Genomic DNA, 20,778 nt, shown 5'->3' with positions numbered 1-20,778 from the left:
AAATTCATTCCCTTACTTGTTGCTACTCTGGCCTGCACTCCACATTTAATCTGCAAAGGCTTCTGGACTCCATCCTTACAATGTTGTCTGTATCAGGAATCTCCCTTTTAGTTCTTCTAACCACATTCAAGTATTCATTACCTCTTACCTGGATTACTTTAGGAGCCTATTAATTTATCTCCTTATCTCATCTTTTTCTGCTCCAGTTTATCTTACACAAATTTGCAGAACTGATCCCCCTAAGGTGCAGCAATCATTATTTTACATTTCACCAAATCCTCAAAGATTAATGAATTAAATACAGACTCTTCTTCCTAATCCTCAGAATTATGAGCAAGGCAAATCTACTTTGTTATAAAAATGGCTGCTTTCTCCCATTTTTACAGAGAGTGCTACTAAGGCACAGACTGGTAGAGACTAACAAGATTAAGATACCAACAGTAGACACAAATCAGGATTGGTGTGGGGAAAAAACTGGGATTAACTGGCAACCAAGGTTCTTAATTTTAATTTTTTACAGCTAAGTGTAACTTTTAAGTCCTTTAACTAAAAATCCCATGGTCTGGGATGTTGCCTTTCAGTCAGCTCTCAGGACAGCTGATTTCCAACTCATGCAGTGTGGCACGAACTTCACAGTATGTGTGTGATAGAACCACATACATTCAGTTAACAAATTAGTAAGAGTGTAATACACATAAATGAGGATATCTAAGAATTAAATCTATATACTGCTTTCAATAAAATAAACACCCAACAGTAAGCCAAAGCTTTCATGAAGAGTAAAATAACCCAGTGGAAAAAAGAAAACGTTGCCTGGCCCAACACTACCACTTATAATTTAACAACCATTGCTCTCTCTCGACTTATAAAAATTCTAGCCAATATTATTTTTTATTTCCTATCAATATTAGATAAATATGGAATGAGTACATTGCTTTAAAACATAAACTCAATTTGAAACATTTACTATTACTGCCAATAAAAATGTAGCACATAACACTACTGAAATCTTACATTAGTTCATAAGCCTATTTGATTAATCTTTGTCTACCCTACTAGAATAAGCTTCAACAGAACAGGGGCCATCTGTTTTGAAAGACACAAACATTTAAACTAATGGAAAGACCAGTGTTGCAGAACAGAAAGACCCATCATGATAAAGATGTCAGTTCTCACAAAGTTAATTTAAAATGTGATACAATCCCATAAAAATACCCCTCACTCCTACCCATGGAGCTAGACGAACTGCTTAAAATTCATTTGGAAGAATAATAAAATAAGAATGAACTAAGAAAACTGATTTAAAAAAAGAGCAAAGCTATTGCTATCAGATTTTTAAAGCATACAATAAAACATTTCTAATTAAAAGTGTGGTACTAAAAAAGTATGGTACTAACTCATGGACAGATGGATCAGTGAAATAGAAAAGAAAATCTAAAAAGAGACCAAACTGTATATGGAAATTGCTTTATAACAGTACAAGTGAATAAAATTCAAAGGGATAATGAAAATAATTTTTTAAAAATATATTTCCTTGTTTTAGAAATGTAAATGTTACTGCATGATTTCATATATTTAATACTGTATAAAGTTTCACTGTTCTGCACTCTAATTTTCTGCATTTATTACCACTTCTAAGGATCTTGCTTAGTTACCAAATTAGAGCTGTTCTTCAGTAATGCTGTAATTATTCAGAAAACAACTCTTGCATAGAATACAATTTACAATGATAAAAGCAATTAAAAGTACAAAAGAACAGTGTACCTCCTTTTAAATCTTAAGACTGAATAAGCTCTTTTTATTTTCTTTCAAAAAAACATGATCATAATAAATAATGGAATTGGTTATTACAAAAAGCAAACACATACTCTTTAGTGAATATCCCCCGAGGGCCAGTGGCTGTGCCCTGGCTAGCATCCAGTGAGTGTTTTTCCAGAATATTGCGGGCAGCTGGACTTAAACGGAACCTAAGAAAAAAATATGAAGGTTAATAGAACCAATTAACACTTACATTTGATTCAAATAGATCTAAATGTCAACAGTTTCGCAAATAATTTTTAAAAAATCTTATAATAAAGCTAAAATGACTCCCACAGATGGTCACAGTCAAATAATCTGTACCAATTTGGTTAATTTTATTGTTTAAACACTTTCGTAAAAATTTAGTTACCATTTCTAAATATGATTTTAATAAGAATAAATATTCATTAGGGGAAAGAGCTGCTATTTCAACTAATTACTTTCACATGGGTGCTCATCACAAATACCAATTGTTTCCTTTATATATTTTGTTCTATCGTTTCTTCATATATTTTGTATTGTGGCAAATGATACCTAAAATTTATCATTTTAAGCATTTTTAGGTGTACAACTGAGTGGCATTTAGTACAATCACACTATTGTGCAACCATCACCACCATCTATCTCCAGAAATGTTCATCTTCCCAAATTGAAACTCTGTATCTATTAAACAGTAACTCTCCATTCCTCCCTCCTCCCAACCCCTGGTAACCATTCTCTTTGTCTCTGTCAATTTGACTACTCTAGGTAACTCACATAAGTAGAATCATACAGTTATTTGTCTTTTTGTGACTGGCTTCTTTTACTGAGCATAATATTCTCAAGGTTTATCCATGCAGCATTTATCAGAATTTCCTTCCTAAAAAGCTAAATCACATTTCATAGCATTTTGGACTTATGAGTTGTTTCTACCATTTTGCTACTGTGAATAATGTTGCTATGAACATAGGTGTACAAATATCTCTTTCCAGTCTTTACTTTCAGTTATTTTGCATATATATCTGGAAGTGGACCTACTAGATGATATGGTAATTTTAATTTTCTAAGAAACTGCCATACTGTTTTCCACAGTAGCTGCAGCATTTTACACTTCCACTAAGCAACAACAAGGGTTCCAAATTATCCATGTCCTTGCCAACACTTGTTATATTCTGGGTCTGGTTTGGTTTTTGTTTCTTTGTTTGTTTTGATACTAGCCATCCTGAAGGGTATGAAGGGGTGTCTCATTGTGGTTTTGATTTTCATTTCCCTAATGGTTAGTGACGGTGAACATCTTTTTCATGTGCCTGCTGGCCATCTATGTATCTTCTTGGGAGAAATGCTATTAAAGTTCTTCGCCTGTTTTTTAATTGGGTTGTTTTGCTGAGGTTGAATTGCATGTATACACAATTATATATATTTATTATATATATAGGATACCTCAGATTACATGACTAACGTTATATCTCTTGTATGCAAAGTAGTAAACAAATGACTACACGGTCAGATAAAGAAAATAAGCCTGATTAGTACAGATTAAAACAGGCTGGATCTAGAAATTAAAGCTAAGAGACAGAAACAACTGTGGAACTTGCTGCATTTCAGGGAAGTATTAAATAACTCTGATATGGACCCAGTGTTACTAAATCTTTAGATTTTTCAAGAGAATCTGAAATTTTAGATTTTTATATAGGATTAGTAACCAACCAACCAAAAAAAAAATTTTTTTTCATTCACTGTGTGCCCAACAGTATGCAGAGTTCACAGGTCAGCAGGTTTTTAACCTACTCAGTGGGGCCTCAGATTCATGCGAGTCTCTGATGATGACTGATCTTAATTAGGGTATATACTATCATTTTTGCAAGGGCAGAAGACCATTAGTTAGAAAGCATCAGTGAGACTGTCTTCCAATTTTTAGGGTAAATGAAAGAGGAGACAGTAAATGGGAGTCAAGGCAACAGAGTCAGAAACACTTTGCACTGGGAATTTAAAATCAGTACTTCAAAAAGCAGGCCAGGCGCAGTGGCTCACGCCTGTAATCCCAGCACTTTGGGAGGCCGAGGCAGGCGGATCATGAAGTCAGGAGTTCGAGACCAGCCTGGCCAACATGGAGAAACCCCATCTCTACCAAAAATACAAAAAAATTAGCCAGGCATGGTGGCACATGCCTGTAATCCCAGCTACTCAAGAGGCTGAGGCAGGAGAATCGCTTGAACCCAGGAGACCGAGGTTGCGGTAAGCTGAGATTGCACCATTGCACTCCAGCCTGGGCAATGAGAACAAAACTCCGTCACCCACCTCCGCACGCCCCCCCCCCCCCCAAAAAAAGCACTGTGCATTCTTTTCTGACAATGATAAACTAAAGGAAAAAATGTTTAAGAATGAAGAGGTCTACTTTATGAAGATCTTTTTCTCATAAAGAAAAAGTAATGTTGTATAATTATATAGAATACTAAATCAATGAAATGTTAGAATTTATAGAGTTCTTCTATTAAAGCAATGTAAAACTAAAGTGAAATGATGTGTATTAAGTTATCTGTTTTGTTACAGAACAGACAAAATTGAGCTCTAGTCTGTGCCGGAAAGTCATAATGCAGACTAGTTTGAAAACGAATGCATGTTGAAACATGAATTCTATTTTATATCAGATAGACATTTGAGCTTGGAATTCCTGTAACAGTAATTAGAACTCCATAAACGGGAACAGAGTATCAAGTTTGGTATATTGAATTCCATTTTAGACTTCTAAAACCTAATTCAACCTCAACATGGACACATACTGTTTGGTTTTCCATTGTGCAAGCAGGGCTTTTAGAGTACCTGGAACATAGCAGATATTCAATAACTATTTATTTACTGAATGAACAATGACGGTTAAAAAAAAAACACACACTCTAAGGTCTGAGTGTGCTGAGAACAGCAACTTCCTACGTGATGTACAACGATGTGCGAATATGATAATGATTACAATTCCATAAGAACTGCCGTAACTTTTTTTTTTACATCATCCTTTGAATAAATATATACTCACCGTAGTGTCCCGGGTATGTGTTCCTTCTTGACAGGGATGGAAATCTGTGGTTCTGGTGAGGGGCGAGGCTCTGAAGGTTTTGAAACTGGTGGTGGAGGACCTATGTCTTTGGGAATTTCAACATGTTTCCAATCTTCTCCTTCTTCTACTATCAAACCAATTAGTGAACCTAGCCGTATATTTTTACTTCCTTCTTCAACCTATATTTAAAAAAGAAGTAACTATAGAGAAGTAAAACCCCATGACTGCATTAAGTAGTTTGTTCTTCTGTTGGGTAATTCTCCCCTTAAGACATCTTAATTTGAGCTAAAAGCTGCTTCCAAGACAGTTTGCCTCTGCCTTCCACCTGTCACCTTCTCCACTTTCTCCCACTTATGCCTTCCTTCACCATTCTCCTCTTCCCACTTGCTAATGCTACCTTCTGAAATAAAGGATAAATCTAGAATGTATCCTCTTTCTGAGAGCCTTCAAATAAACATATAAGATCCATCATTATCATCTTCTTTTTGATGTCAATACAAATCCAAACAGGAGCCTGTGGCTACATATCTTAACCATTTGTCTTTCCCAGACAGTTTCTATGCAGTGGCTTCAGAATTCCAAAAGCTCAGAAGGGATTAACTCCCTCAACTTAGTCCAATCTACTAAAATTTACCTAATGCAAGAATCTTTTCAGTAAACTTAGTCTGAAAAGATGAACATTCTAATGTATAGATAGAACTGGTTAACTATTCCAGTTAATGTTAAATATAGTCTACTTCTTTATATTTAATTATTTCCCTGTATATCTATTTACAAAACCTGAAAAATAAAATAAAACCTCATGAGTTTTTTATAAGTATATCAGAAACACAGTGGTGTCTCAGTTAATAAAGCATTTTTTTCCACAGATAATGCCAATTAAACACTTAAATAAAATCAAAGATAATGTTTTTAAAAGTTAAGTATATTTTAAGCATTTCAGCAGCATTAATTTATAAAGAAAGGGCTAATTCTAATTTACTTACTAAAAAGAAGTCCCTAGAAAACCTTCAGATAACAATATTTTATAAGTTCACTCCTGGAAGAAAATGTCATTCCCTTAAAATCTTCTATTATTCCCTTTCAATCACTCTAAATAAGGTTCATTAGCTATATTTAATGAACAATAAAATGATAGGCTGCAGGACGTCCACTAATACAGTAATGGTAAGGAAAAGCATAACTTCTAGAATGAGTTTGACATTTCAGAGTAACACTAATTTCAATGCTTACTGGTATGTTCACTATCGTTAATAAGACATAAGTTATAAGGGGTTAGGAAGCTAAGTTTACTAATTACTGATGAAGAAGAAAAGCAGCAATGCTTTCATGAAGCAAAATACATATATATATATATATATATATATGAAATTAGTATAGAAAGCTGAATAGGAATGTTTAATGAATTACAAGCTATGGAAGAAAACTAAGAAAGCCAAGAAAAATCTAGTTGCTTAGTTGTTTGCCACATACTAAAAAATTTTGCTTCTGCAGAGTTCCTTTTTCTTTACTATGTCAAAAAGATGAGTTAAGATTATTATTAGACTAATATTTTTCTTCTAAAAGTGTTTAATTACCTGCTTGTGAATTGCTAACTCAAAAATCAAAGTAAAATGACTAATTTTCTTTAAAAATGTATACAAAAAAGCACTGTTAAGTGAAATGAAGTCCACTTGATGTTAATTCCTTTCAAAACTGAATCAGAAATAGGATCAATATCCAAGTACAAAGAACATCATTCAAATGTAAAGCATTAAAAAAAGTTTTGCTTTAAAAATATCAATAGATTTCTAAAATCTGAGTCAGACAACTGTACTACATCTGAAAGTAGTACCTCACCTTCTGTTTCATTTACTGTAAATCATATAAACGATTCCATATATACTCTACCAACATAACACTGACACCTTCACAAGTAGGCAATAAACAGCATTTATCATCATTTCAATTTTTACCATTATCTAAATATCAAATAAAATTTATTTTTAACTATTCACATTTTTTTCTATTTAAAAAAGTGACACCATGAAGCATGAAACCCAAATACAATGGACAAGGACAAGTGATATACAACCATACAACTTGAATATATAACAGAAGATAAAATACAGTTGATTATAATTCCATTTAAAGTCATTAAAATCTCTATATGAATTTAAGATAATTTCTTCAACCTTTTCTATTCCTTTGGTGCAGAGATCTTTCAGAAGTGTGCTAATTTCCTGTAAGCATTTGCTTACATTGTAGTAGGCAAATACTCAAAACTGGTGTAGACTTAGTATAAATACGTAAATAATACTCTTTGCAAAACTGTTTAGAAACCAAGCAGGCCTCTGTTACTGTTCCCTTTCCTCTCTGAACTACCTCCATGGTAGCTCGTGGTACCTCCATGGATACACTCTGCCCTATCAAAGCATCTGGAGCTAAGGACACCTCAAATGCCAGAGTTTTCTTATGCACTCAGCCTACTTGACCAAAGCCCTCTCTTACTCTTCTGCCAATGATTTCTTAATATTAAATGCAGGGTTTTTACACACAGCTCTATCAACTTAGAGCTCATCGATACTGAAATATTGAATGTTGAGTCTATCATTTCAAATATTAGCCTTCCCTCCCAGTTGTGTACAGACTTCCTGAGTTTCAACGCTGGCTCCACCACTTCCTACTTATGTGACCTTAGTAAAGTTTCCTTATCTCACCATGCTTGTTTTCTGAGCTGTGATGCAAATAACAGTAGCTATTTCACATTGTTGTTATGAGGAATAAATGAATTATATGTAAGGCCCTTAGAATAGTGTCTGATAGCTAGTAACTTGTTTTCATTTTCATTGTTAAAGGCATTATTATTGCTGTTGTTATTGCTGTGGTGCTTTCCTTCAAATTATGGATTTTTTAAAACAATACATTCAACATGGATCAAGATTAGACTACAGGGGACTGTCCCCTTGGTATGGGGTTAGAAATTCATGCTTAAAGGCTTAGCATGTGGCTGGCAGCACTAAAGGGCAAACATCAACATATACGATAATGGGTAGTAAGGTCTGTGACAAACTATTTCTTCATAATTCTCAGACAGAGGCCGAATTCTATCCCTCAAGCCCAGGTCACTAGTGTGAGGCTTCTGTACCAGAGACATTCTCACATCTTAACCAATCAATCACCTGCAAATGTGCTACAAACAGCTCACCTAATCTCATCTGTGTACACAGGGATATGAGATGCAAAACATTTACAGCAGTATGTCTAACAGAGAAATTGAGAGGGCTCATTCCATTAAAGGCACAAGTAAATATTGTCTGTTTTAATTCTGATATTAAAATCAGTATATTAAGTAATTATTTAAGTACTTTTATTCTTTAAAATAGAGCAGTTTGAAAGCTACCTAGTGACTACTGACAGAGCATGTGCAGCAGTTAGTGGAGATGACCTGAGTCACGTGACTGACTTATCTGGTTCATCACTATGATTTTCCATCATGGTGTGAACCATTATACAATTTTGAACTGTTTTTATTCTTCAATGTATACTGTTTATCTTATATGAACAATGAACTTTGGTTTATAAGGAAGTACATAAGAAATACTGAAAATGAGAACAAACCAATGATAAGCTAAAATACAGAGGGGAAGAAGACACATTCATTAAGCCCTTGAATAACAGTTGTCTGGCTTTCAAGTGCCAAGCACTGTTCCAGCACTGCATTAACTCATTTAATCCTAACAACCTTCTCAGGTAAATACTGTCATTATTCCCATTTATAGATGAGAAAATTAAGGCACGAAGAGGTTATGTAACTTGCTCAAGATCACAAGACGAGTATGTAGCAGAGGCAGGATTTAAATGTAGTCTAACATCAGAGATGGTATCCAATATAATCGCTACCAAATCAATAATTTATCAAATCTGTAAGTTATATCCAACTGATCAAAATTATCATGCAGCACCTCAAGATGGTGCCAGTATTTTAAAAAAACAAGTTTAAAAGGTATAAAGTAGATGTAACAATTTAGCTTTTGATTCGTGGGGAATATAAACTATCTTTCCTCACAATGTGTCATAACTATTTCAATATGAAAAAATTAGAGTTGATACCAGTAGCATGCTGTTTTGGTTACTGTAGCCTTGTAGTATAGTTTGAAGTCAGGTAGCATGATGCCTCCAGCTTTGTTCTTTTGGCTTAGGATTGACTTGGCGATGCGGGCTCTTTTTTGGTTCCATATGAACTTTAAAGTAGTTTTTTCCAATTCTGTGAAGAAAGTCATTGGTAGCTTGATGGGGATGGCATTGAATCTATAAATTACCTTGGGCAGTATGGTCATTTTCACAATATTGATTCTTCCTACCCATAAGCATGGAATATTTTTCCATTTGTTTGGATCCTCTTTTATTTCATTGAGCAGTGGTTTGTAGTTCTCCTTGAAGAAGTCCTTCACGTCCCTCGTAAGTTGGATTCCTAAGTATTTTATTCTCTTTGAAGCAATTGTGAATGGGAGTTCACTCATGATTTAGCTCTCTGTTTGTCCGTTATTGGTGTATAAGAATGCCTGTGATTTTTGTACATTGATTTTGTATCCTGAGACTTTGCTGAAGTTGCTTATTAGCTTAAGGAGATTTTGGGCTGAGACAATGGGGTTTTCTAGATATACAATCATGTCGGCTGCAAACAGGGACAATTTGACTTCCTCTTTTCCTAATTCAATACCCTTTATTTTCTTCTCCTGCCTAATTGCCCTGGCCAGAACTTCCAACACTATGTTGAATAGGAGTTGTGAGAGAGGGCATCCCTGTCTTGTGCCAGTTTTCAAAGGGAATGCTTCCAGTTTTTGCCCATTCAGTATGATATTGGCTGTGGGTCTGTCATAGATAGCTCTTATTATTTTGAGATACATCCCATCAATACCTAATTTATTGAGAGTTTTTAGCATGAAGGGTTGTTGAATTTTGTCAAAGGCCTTTTCTGCATCTATTGAGACAATCATGTGGTTTTTGTCTTTGGTTCTGTGTATATGCTGGATTACATTTATTGATTTGCATATATTGAACCAGCCTTGCATCCCAGGGATGAAGCCCACTTGGTCATGGTGGATAAGCTTTTTGATGTGCTGCTGGATTTGGTTTGCCAGTATTTTATTGAGGATTTTTGCATCAATGTTCATCAAGGATATTGGTCTAAAATTCTCTTTTTTTGTTGTGTCTCTGCCAGGCTTTGGTATCAGGATGATGCTGGCCTCATAAAATGAGTTAGGGAGGATTCCCTCTTTTTCTACTGATTGGAATAGTTTCGGAAGGAATGGTACCAGTTCCTCCTTGTACCTCTGGTAGAATTCGGCTGTGAATCCATCTGGTCCTGGACTCTTTTTGGTTGGTAAGCTATTGATTATTGCTACAATTTCAGATACTGTTATTGGTCTATTCAGAGATTCAACTTCTTCCTGGTTTAGTCTTGGGAGAGTGTATGTGTCAAGGAATTTATCCATTTCTTCTAGATTTTCTAGTTTATTTGCGTAGAGGTGTTTGTAGTATTCTCTGATGGTAGTTTGACCCTCAGAAATAACGCTGCATATCTACAACTATCTGATCTTTGACAAACCTGAGAAAAACAAGCAATAGGGAAAGGATTCCCTATTTAATAAATGGTGCTGGGAAAACTGGCTAGCCATATGTAGAAAGCTGAAACTGGAACCCTTCCTTACACCTTATACAAAAATCAATTCAAGATGGATTAAAGACTTAAACGTTAGACCTAAAACCATAAAAACCCTAGAAGAAAACCTGGGCATTACCATTCAGGACATAGGCATGGGCAAGGACTTCATGTCTAAAACACCAAAAGCAATGGCAACAAAAGCCAAAATTGACAAAAGGGATCTCATTAAACCAAAGAGCTTCTGCACAGCAAAAGAAACTACCATCAGACTGAACAGGCAACCTACAAAATGGGAGAAAATTTCCGCAACCTACTCATCTGACAAAGGGCTAATATCCAGAATCTACAATGAACTCAAACAAATTTACAAGAAAAAAACAAACAACCCCATCAAAAAGTGGGCAAAGGATATGAACAGACACTTCTCAAAAGAAGACATTTATGCAGCCAAAAGACACATGAAAAAATGCTCATCATCACTGGCCATCAGAGAAATGCAAATCAAAACCACAATGAGATACCATCTCACATCTCACACCAGTTAGAATGGCAATCATTAAAAAGTCAGGAAACAAAAGGTGCTGGAGAGGATGTGGAGAAATAGGAACACTTTTACACTGCTGGTGGGACTGTAAACTAGTTCAACCATTGTGGAAGTCAGTGTGGCAATTCCTCAGGGATCTAGAACTAGAAACACCATTTGACCCAGCCATCCCATTACTGGGTATATACCCAAAGGACTATAAATCATGCTGCTTTAAAGACACATGCACACGTATGTTTACTGCGGCACTATTCACAATAGCAAAGACTTGGAACCAACCCAAATGTCCAACAATGATAGACTGGATTAAGAAAATGTGGCACATATACACCATGGAATACTATGCAGCCATAAAAAATGATGAGTTCATGTCCTTTGTAGGGACATGGATGAAATCGGAAATCATCATTCTCAGTAAACTATCACAAGGACAAAAAACCAAACACCGAATGTTCTCACTCCTAGATGGGAATTGAACAATGAGAACACATGGACACAGGAAAGGGAACATCACACTCTGGGGACCGTTGTGGGGTTGGGGGAGGGGGTAGGGATAGCATTAGGAGATATACCTCATGCTAAATGACGAGTTAATGGGTGCAGCACACCAGCATGGCACATGTATACATATGTAACTAACCTGCACATTGTGCACATGTACCCTAAAACTTAAAGTAAAATAATAATAATAATAAAATAAATAAATAAATAAACAAACATAAAAGAAAAGAAAAAATTAGAGTTGAGAATATCTTCCATTTAATAGAACTGCTCTGAGCTCTGAGAGGCTATTTTCTCAATTAAAAATACCATGGTCTAGACAGAAGAATCATTTGAAGCCTCTACAACTTCAAATTTCAACCATAAACTTTCAAACCATTAAAAGGCAACTTTGAATGGGATTGTGGGCAACTTAATGAAAAAATAAGGGTGAGGAAGGGGTATCTAACGAATACAGTAATATTTAAAAATGTATTCTTTAGAAAAATACCAATGACAGTATTTGAGTGAGATAAAGTGAAGAAACCAACTGAAGAAGGTGAATAGTACCGAGAATAATTATTCTGCTATTTTTAGTATTCAGATGATCCATTAAAAAAACATTTTTTTAAAAAAATTTGCTTTAACGTCTCAAAAAAAAAAACAAACAAACAAACAAACAAAAAAATTTGCTTTAATATCCATGGATGTTATTTTTTAGAAAAAATTCTACTTTTGAAAATTGTTTTTGAATAATGGTCTATCAATAAAAATCTATCAAGAAATATGTTGCTAGTCAATAAATACATTGCAAACATTACATAAATGTAAATAATTTTGACATCTTACACCCTTTTCATCCTCACAAATATCCTAATTGGTGTGCCAAATTATATAGCAACCCCAAATACACTGGAAGCCAAATTAGAGAACCTTTAATAAACCCTCCAAATATGTCATCCTAAGATTCTACTTTATTAATTTATCATTTAAAACAGCTGCTGTTCAATTTGCTAAATACTAACTTTAAGAATAAGCTGATGAACTGATCTCAAAGTGTATAATAACTGAAGTATTTTTGTATCAAAATTTACTAGTTTTGACAGGGCATGGTGGTTCACGCCTGTAATCCCAGCACTTTGGGAGGCCAAGGCAGGCAGATTACTTGAGTCAGGAGTTCAAAACCAGCCTGACCAAATTGGAGAAACCCGTCTCTACTAAAAATACAAAATTAGCTGAGTGTGGTGGCACATGCCTGTAATCTCAGCTACTTGGGAGGCTGAGGCAGGAGAATCATTTCAACCTGGGAGGCGGAGGTTGTGGTGAGCCAAGATCGTGTCCAGCCTGGGCAACAAGAGCAAAACTCCGTCTCAAAAAAAAAACAAAAACAAAAACAAAAAACAGAAGAAAAAAAGATTTACTAGTTTGTCCCTGATAAAATTGCAACATCTTGTTGTGAATAGACTCCCAAATATTATCCAAAAAGCATGTGGAATAATAATAAAGCCACAAAGGCCTAAAATATACAGTCTTTTCTTTGGCAAGAAAATAGCTGTGCCACCAAAGCCACTATCAACTATATGCACTCCCACTCCCAACCTTTTTCAGAGCATAGGGGCCAGATGAATTGGCACTGCTGACCCACTGACATGGTTAGCAATTTGAAATGTATTACTAAGCAGCTAAGTGGAAAAACGCTATCAATTCTGGAAGATTTCCACAGCCAAACAATCCAGAATTGGGGCCAAGAACACAGTTTGCCAAAAGCACACATAATAAAATGTAGCTGGGTTTATTACATGGTAATTCAAGCAATCTGTTTTAATATGCTGCATAAATTAGTCAAGAAAACTATTTTTGGTATGAATATTTATATTTTCCTAGTTACAAATGTACAGAAATTTTAGGCTTTGATTCATATTCCTACAAGGAAGTTAACTGTATTATCAACATGTTTCAACCTGGAATGTTATATCTAGTATCTAATATGAGAGATGACAAGTAAAGGAGTTTGACATATTAGAAGTTAAAAATACAACATAAGTGGCTAAAAAAAAAAAAGGAAAAGAGGATTTTCTAGAAAGAAAAACAAATAAAAAATTGTCTCTAGATTTGCACCTAGTTAGAGTATAGCATTCTGAAATGTAGTCTTTGAATAGAATATACAAAGGAAGGTGTTATATCTATGCTCAAAGCAGAGGTAAGCTGGTGGCTCAGAACTAAAAACACATCCACAAGAGACTGCTAATAGACATGCAGCTCATCTGTACAAATTGAACTCCAGAGGCACAAATGGATACTTATTATCCAGTTGCAACCAACCAATACAAAGTATTAGGCAAACATACAGACTGACTTGGGGACTAATGGTCACCAAGAGCTGAGGAAACAGTTGTAATAATGGGAAAAGTAACATTTATTGAGCAATTGGGTAACAGGTCTTGAGATGAGCATATATGTACTCTCTCAATCTTCCCTACTGTCCCATGAAGTAGGTATTATTATCATCTCTACTTTAACATGAAGAAAAACACACAGGGGTTGAAGAATTTGCTAGTCATTACGTAACTAATAACTGGCAGAACTTTTTAGATATAATATGAATCAGTAAGCGGGGTGATTCCAGAGTCCACAGTCTTAGATACTCCACCATACTACCTAGTAAACGTTCTAGAAGTTAAGAAACAAACATGCTGGTTGGCTCAATCAGGGAATATACCACACAATGCTAAATAGTCATGTTTCTACCATATGTAGCTCTATGCATTTTATTTCACTTACTTTTCACATAAGCTCTAATATTCCATTATAAAAATAACGCACATTACAGAAAATTTAGAAAATACAGAAAAATAGGCTATTAGACCTTAACTCTAAAACATTTTAAACACTTGAACTAAAAATGTATTATGTAGTAGACAATACACATTAAAAATAAGGAGGCAAAAATAAAAGGTAATTTTACTACAATGAACTTTCCACTCAAGAAATCTTCATCCTGTTGAAGAAAATTAAAATAAAAACTTACCACGATTTTGGCCAAGATTCCATCATCACTTGCATCTAAGGTAACCACAGCTTTGTCAGTCTCAATTTCACATAATGCATCTCCAGCACTCACTGCTTCACCTACAAAACAAGACTGGGTTTGTTTTGTTTTTTAAAATATAAATATTACTATGTATATATCTACGTATGAATAAACATAAATAAATACCAAAATATTCCGTAGCTATTTCTGGGTTGTGGAAATACAAGTAATTCTCATTATGTGTGGGTGTTTGTGTGTGTGTGTATGTGTATGCTTTGCTGTAATTTCCAAAAACTCTATAATGGACATAAATTATACTTGTGATAATAAAAAAGCTATTACAAAGATTACTGAGCATGTAAAAATGAAATCAACCTTAAAGACAACAGCAACAAATGTGTATTCACCTCTGAACAAATCAATTCCAGACTCCATATCCCCCTTACTTTTTCAAACATTTTGACTATATTCCCTGAAGAAAAGTTTTACAATTAACAGTACTTCTGGGTTCACATCTTAGGGCAAGTTCAAAAAACCTGTTGGCAGCACACAGTATAAATGAATAAAGCATATAAAGCATAAAAAGAGAAAATCAAAGACACAACTGAAGTCAAATACAGATCACTTCTCTGCAACAGAAAATATATGGAAACTCAAAAATATGGAGGAAGACCTGAAGTTCCAGGCTTACTAGCTTCTGGATCTAGGAACAGGTTTGGAGTAAACAGGGGAAAAGAGGTACAACAGTTTCCTTTGGGGATTAAAGGGAACTAAAAGTAGTCTGTTGGATATAGGGGACTCAAATCGGATTCACTATTTGAAGCTAGGGCTAAGTCAGGGTTCTTCTACTCATAATGTGAGGCTGATAAAATGCACAATCAAAACCTGTTGACTGAGACTATGATTTTAATCAGCAACCATGGGTCTAGGAAGGTGGGGACCAGAATACTGCCTCAGTACCAGGAACAAAGTCAAGCCACCCTCTGGCTCCAGGGCTGTATCTGCCAATATCCCCAATGTCAATTGCAAAATTCCTTGGATGGTGGCAAGGACCGAGGGGGGACTGCATAGGAGGGAAGACATTAAAACATAAACTTTCCACTTAAAAGTAAATTGCACAAGAAAGTTCTGAGACACATGAAGAAATCAAATGCTAAGAAAGCAAGCCACAAAATCAGTAATTGTAACAAAAATTCTTTTCAGAAGCAATTTATTTAGTGCAATCTGTCAAAGATTGTAAAATAAGTACTTGAGGACATCCAAAAACATAAATGAAAGTAAAAGAGCCATCACAAGAACAAGAAATTAAAAAAAAAATGGTATCAGGTAGAAATAAAAAAACGAATTAGAAATCTTAAAAATGAAAAATTAAGTAATTGAAATAAAAAGAAACAACAGAATATATTCTAGACAGGGAATAGTGAAGGTATGAATTAGTAAATTGAAAGGTAGCACTAATGAACTACGCAGAATTTCATACAGGCAGACAAAAAGATACAAACACTAAAAACAAAAAACAAAACAAAACGAAAAAACAGAAAAGAGCAGTTAAGTGACAAAGACTGAGGCTGCAATGTTTGCTAATGGAGTTCTGAGGGAAGACACTGGAGGCACTGGTGGAGAAGCAATACCTGAAGAAATAGTGGCTGAGAATTTCCCAGAACTGGAGACGTATACTCTCATCATCAAAGAGTTTTGAATGAGTTTAGGATAGGTGTACTGACTAGCAGGGGGCATACGGTCTGTGTAGCTTGCTAAGAATGTTCTAAATCTTGATCTAGGTGGTGGTAACATGGGTATACATGTATATAAAATTTAATTGAGCCTAAAGTTTATGCAAGTTATACCTTGATAAAAAATTAAACAGAAAAAAGACTATTAGACTATATAAACATGAATCCATATTAGATACAATGTAAAGAAACAGCATTCTATCAACGATAAAAACATAATCTTTTAAAAATCTAACAAAGGGGAAAAAAAACAGATTACCTCAATGGAAAGACTGAGAGTACACTTCTCAGCAGCTGCAATAGAGGTCAGAAAACAATGAAGTAATATCTTCAAAAAACTGAGGAAAAATAACTGTCTAGAATTTTGTATGCTGCCAAACCATCATTTGAGAATGAAAGAGAAGTATTCTTTAGATATATAAAGGCTAGGAAATTTTACCACCTATTAAAGATCTCTTTAAAAAGCTCTTACAAGATGCAGTTCATCAAGAAGAAAAGTGGAAGCAGATGGAACCCATGGGCTATAAGAAACAAGTTATTGTGAAAATTACTAAAATGTTAACTACTAGTATTTTTAAAGTAATGTTTGAGGGTTTAAAAAGTGTAAAACTCAAACTCTAAAAAATAATAAGATAGGTAAGGAAATGTTTAGATGGTAAGGCATGCTAACAACTTTGATATATTCAGCTGGTGCAAAAGTAATTTTATTTTTACCACATTACTTTCAAAAACCCCAATTACTTTTGCATCAACTTATAATAGGAGAAAAATACTGAATAACACTAAACTTTATTGGCAAAATTTAATTTAAAATTTAAAAACAGAAATATAATCTACAGCATTAGAAAAACAGAGGAAAAATAAGAAGGTGATTATCTAACTGAGGGCAGGCACATGGAAAGAAAAGGCAGAGGATAAAAACAAAAATGCACAAAAAATGGTAGAAATAAGTCCCCATGTATCCGTAATCACAATAAATATAAATGGATTAAAATCACCCATTAAAAGTAGAGATTATCAAAATGGATATGAAAATAAAATCTAGGTAAATGTAGCTTACAAGAGATAGCCCTAACACAAAAACAGAATAAAAAACAAGGGGATAAAAAATATGTAACATATAAATACACCTCCTCACACACCAAAAATAGCTGGAATAGCATTATTAACAGGCAAGCATCATAAGAGAATATGAAAGAAAATCTAAAACACTAAATTAACATATATGCTCTGAACGTTCACAGTACAGAAAGTACTTCATTGTGTACCAAGATGATCAAATTGATAGTTATATCTTCAGGTTAAATAGTTCAGAGACACTGATATAAGTTATTTTTAAAAATAAATTGATATGTTAGATGACATTTATTTACCACCTAAAAGGTCCTTTGTCTAACTCCAAAGAGATGTCCCTAGTCAACAAATATTTATTAAAAATATATTGGGGTGGCCAGGCGTGGTGGCTCACACCTGTAATCCCATCACTTTGGGAGGCCGAGGTGGGTGGATCACCTGAGGCCAGGGGTTCAAGACCAGCCTGATCAACATTGTGAAACCCCGTTCCTACTAAAAATACAAAAATTAGCCAGGAGAGGTGGCGGGCACCTGTGGTCCCAGCCACTCAGGAGGTTGAGGCAGAAGAATCGCTTGAACCTGGGAGAAGGGGGTTGCAGTGAGTCGAGATCATGCCATTGCACTCCAGCCTGGGCAACAAGAGCAAAAACTCTGTCTAAAAAATAATAATAATAATAATTATATAAATATATTATATATATATACACACACATATTTGTATTATATATTTATATATTACATATAAAATATATATACATATGTAGGCACTGAGGATACAGCAGTGGACAGTAATAACAGCAAAGATTTAAGATTCCTGACCTCAAGAAGCTTGCTTAATATCCATTGACAAGTAAACTGGAAAATACAGCAGGATAAGGTGAGGTCAGGATGCTTTGGGAATGTTCAGCAGGGGCATCTAATTCAGTTTTTGTAAGGTGAGAAAAGGCTTCCTAGAATACAATGACCACCTAATCTGAGCCTGAAGAGGTGAGGAGGAGACAATCTGTAAACAGGCAGTGATCCAGATAGAAGGTAATACACTTACAGCCCTGGAGGCAGAGAGAACAGGAAACCTCAGAGAAACTGGCAAATAGTATGCGAGAGAAGTGACGAGAGATTAGGCTGGTAAGATACGCAGGAAGAGACCAAAAATGACCTTTGTATGTCATAGAGAAAGCTACAGTGTCAGATTATATCATCTTACATGTGGGGAAAAGCAAGAGAGATCAAATTGTTACTGTGTCTGTGTAGAAAGAAGTAGACATAGGAGACTCCATTTTGTTCTGTACAAAGAAAAATTCTTCTGCCTTGAGATTCTGTTAATCTATAACCTTACCCCCAACCCCGTGCTCTCTGAAACATGTGCTGTGTCAACTCAGAGTTAAATGGATTAAGGGCAGTGCAAGATGTGCTTTGTTAAACAGATGCTTGAAGGCAGCATGCTCCTTAAGAGTCATCACCACTCCCTAATCTCAAGTACCCAGGGACACAAAAACTGCGGAAGGCCGCAGGGACCTCTGCCTAGGAAAGCCAGGTATTGTCCAAGGTTTCTCCCCATGTGATAGTCTGAAATATGGCCTCGTGGGAAGGGAAAGACCTGACCGTCCCCCAGCCCGACACCCGTAAAGGGTCTGTGCTGAGGAAGATTAGTATAAGAGGAAGGCATGCCTCTTGCAGTTGAGACAAGAGGAAGGCATCTGTCTCCTGCCTGTCCCTGGGCAATGGAATGTCTGGTACAAAACCCGATTGTATGCTCCATCTACTGAGATAGGGAAAAACCGCCTTAGGGCTGGAGGTGGGACCTGCGGGCAGCAATACTGCTTTGCAAAGCATTGAGATGTTTATGTGTATGCATATCTAAAAGCACAGCACTTAATCCTTTACATTGTCTATGATGCAAAGACCTTTGTTCACGTGTTTGTCTGCTGACCCTCTCCCCACTATTGTCTTGTGACCCTGACACAACCCCCTCTTCGAGAAACACCCATGAATGATCAATAAATACTAAGGGAACTCAGAGGCTGGCGGGATCCTCCATATGCTGAACGCTGGTCCCCTTATTTCTTTCTCTATACTTTGTCTCTGTGTCTTTTTCTTTCTTAAGTCTCTCGTTCCACCTTAAGAGAAACACCCACAGGTGTGGAGGGGCAACCCACCCCTACATGACATACTTCTTTAAATGTTTTAGTGGTTAAAACAGATTGCACTTCAAAAGGAAAAAAAGCACACCCTCAAAGATTTCTGCTATAATCACGGGAAAAACTATAGAACTAGTAAACCCAGCAATTAAATACCTCTTAGATGCCTAGAAAGCAGACTCTAGCCACAGAAAAACAAAATGATGCTATATCATAATTTGTGTTCATCAGTATTCAAATTCCAACCACACTTTAAGAACTACAGATTCGACTTCAGCTATATAACTTTCTCTGAGTAACTTGACCTACATAATTTTGTTCATATTCCAGATTCCTATAGTAGGTCTAATTTATTTAAAAATCACAAATTGCATATAAAATGTTATATTACTGCTAATTACTTTTTTAAATTGTGATTTCCTCTATTTACTAGACTATGAGCTTCTTCACAATACGGACAGGACACTTAAATGTTTTATATTCCCATCCTCATTCCTCAGGTTTCATGGCCAATGCACCATACCCAATGAATTTTAGATTAAAATGCTTTAGAAAAAAACATGATAACTTCACAAATCCTTATTTCCTCATAAGGTATACATCAAATTATCCTTTACATTTCTTTTGCTTCTAACATTTGATTTGTAGCATGCTTCTGATATTTAAAAAGATAGCCTTTTTTTCTTTTTTAAAAAACTATACCTATATCTATTCACATAACACAGACATATATGTTAGCTAGATGAGAATGCCAAGGGAGAGGGTAGAAGAGAAAAGCAGGAGGAGAGAGAAGGAAAAAAGGAGAGGACAAAAGAGAGGGAGGTGGGGAAAAGAAACACAGAAAACTTTACCAATAAATCACAGGAAAGTTTTAAAAACATAGTAATATTACGTATGGAAGCATTACCTCTAACTCATCACAAAACCAAAGTTCTATCTTTCAATAATCAAACATCATGTAAATGCCAAAAGAAAACTCTGAGAGCAAATAATGAGCCATGAATATTTCAAATCTACTGAGTTTCAGCTGTGATCAAAAATTTAGTGCTATAACTTAAGACTCCTTGGCAGAGTAGTTACAAGGAACCTCTCCTAATTCAAATATGAGTTTGATTCCAAGCTCTGACAGTTACCAGTGATCTTGACCAAGTTACTTAATCTCTCTGACTCTCAGGAAAATTTTAAATGTATAGATATATATTTTTTAAGTCATGGGGCTGGAAGTGTTAATGCTTCACATACATCTTTATGTAACACTTTACAACATCTCTAGGTAAAAATAAAATGTTAGCTATACAAC

The 20,778-nt window shown here is 35.2% G+C and overlaps 1 protein-coding gene across 2 annotated transcripts in view; it reads right to left on the bottom strand.

Moving 5' to 3' along the window:
* PDHX (pyruvate dehydrogenase complex component X) overlaps positions 1–20,778 on the bottom strand; it is an 81,135-nt gene that overhangs the window by 34,467 nt on the left and 25,890 nt on the right. Inside the window, exons 3-5 of one of the 2 annotated variants that reach the window (XM_004050934.5) lie at positions 14,531–14,631; positions 4,811–5,010; positions 1,869–1,967 (exon numbers count right to left, since the gene is read on the bottom strand). In XM_004050934.5, the coding sequence (XP_004050982.1) occupies positions 1,869–1,967; positions 4,811–5,010; positions 14,531–14,631 (400 nt within the window). The remainder of the gene's footprint in view (positions 1–1,868; positions 1,968–4,810; positions 5,011–14,530; positions 14,632–20,778) is intronic. The other variant, XM_004050936.5, reaches the window with a different exon arrangement.

Source organism: Gorilla gorilla, chromosome 9 (assembly GCF_029281585.2).
Source record: "Gorilla gorilla gorilla isolate KB3781 chromosome 9, NHGRI_mGorGor1-v2.1_pri, whole genome shotgun sequence".
Lineage (NCBI taxonomy): Eukaryota > Metazoa > Chordata > Mammalia > Primates > Hominidae > Gorilla > Gorilla gorilla.
Note: the sequence above shows the minus strand (reverse complement) of the source record. Positions and strands in the feature narration are given on the sequence as shown.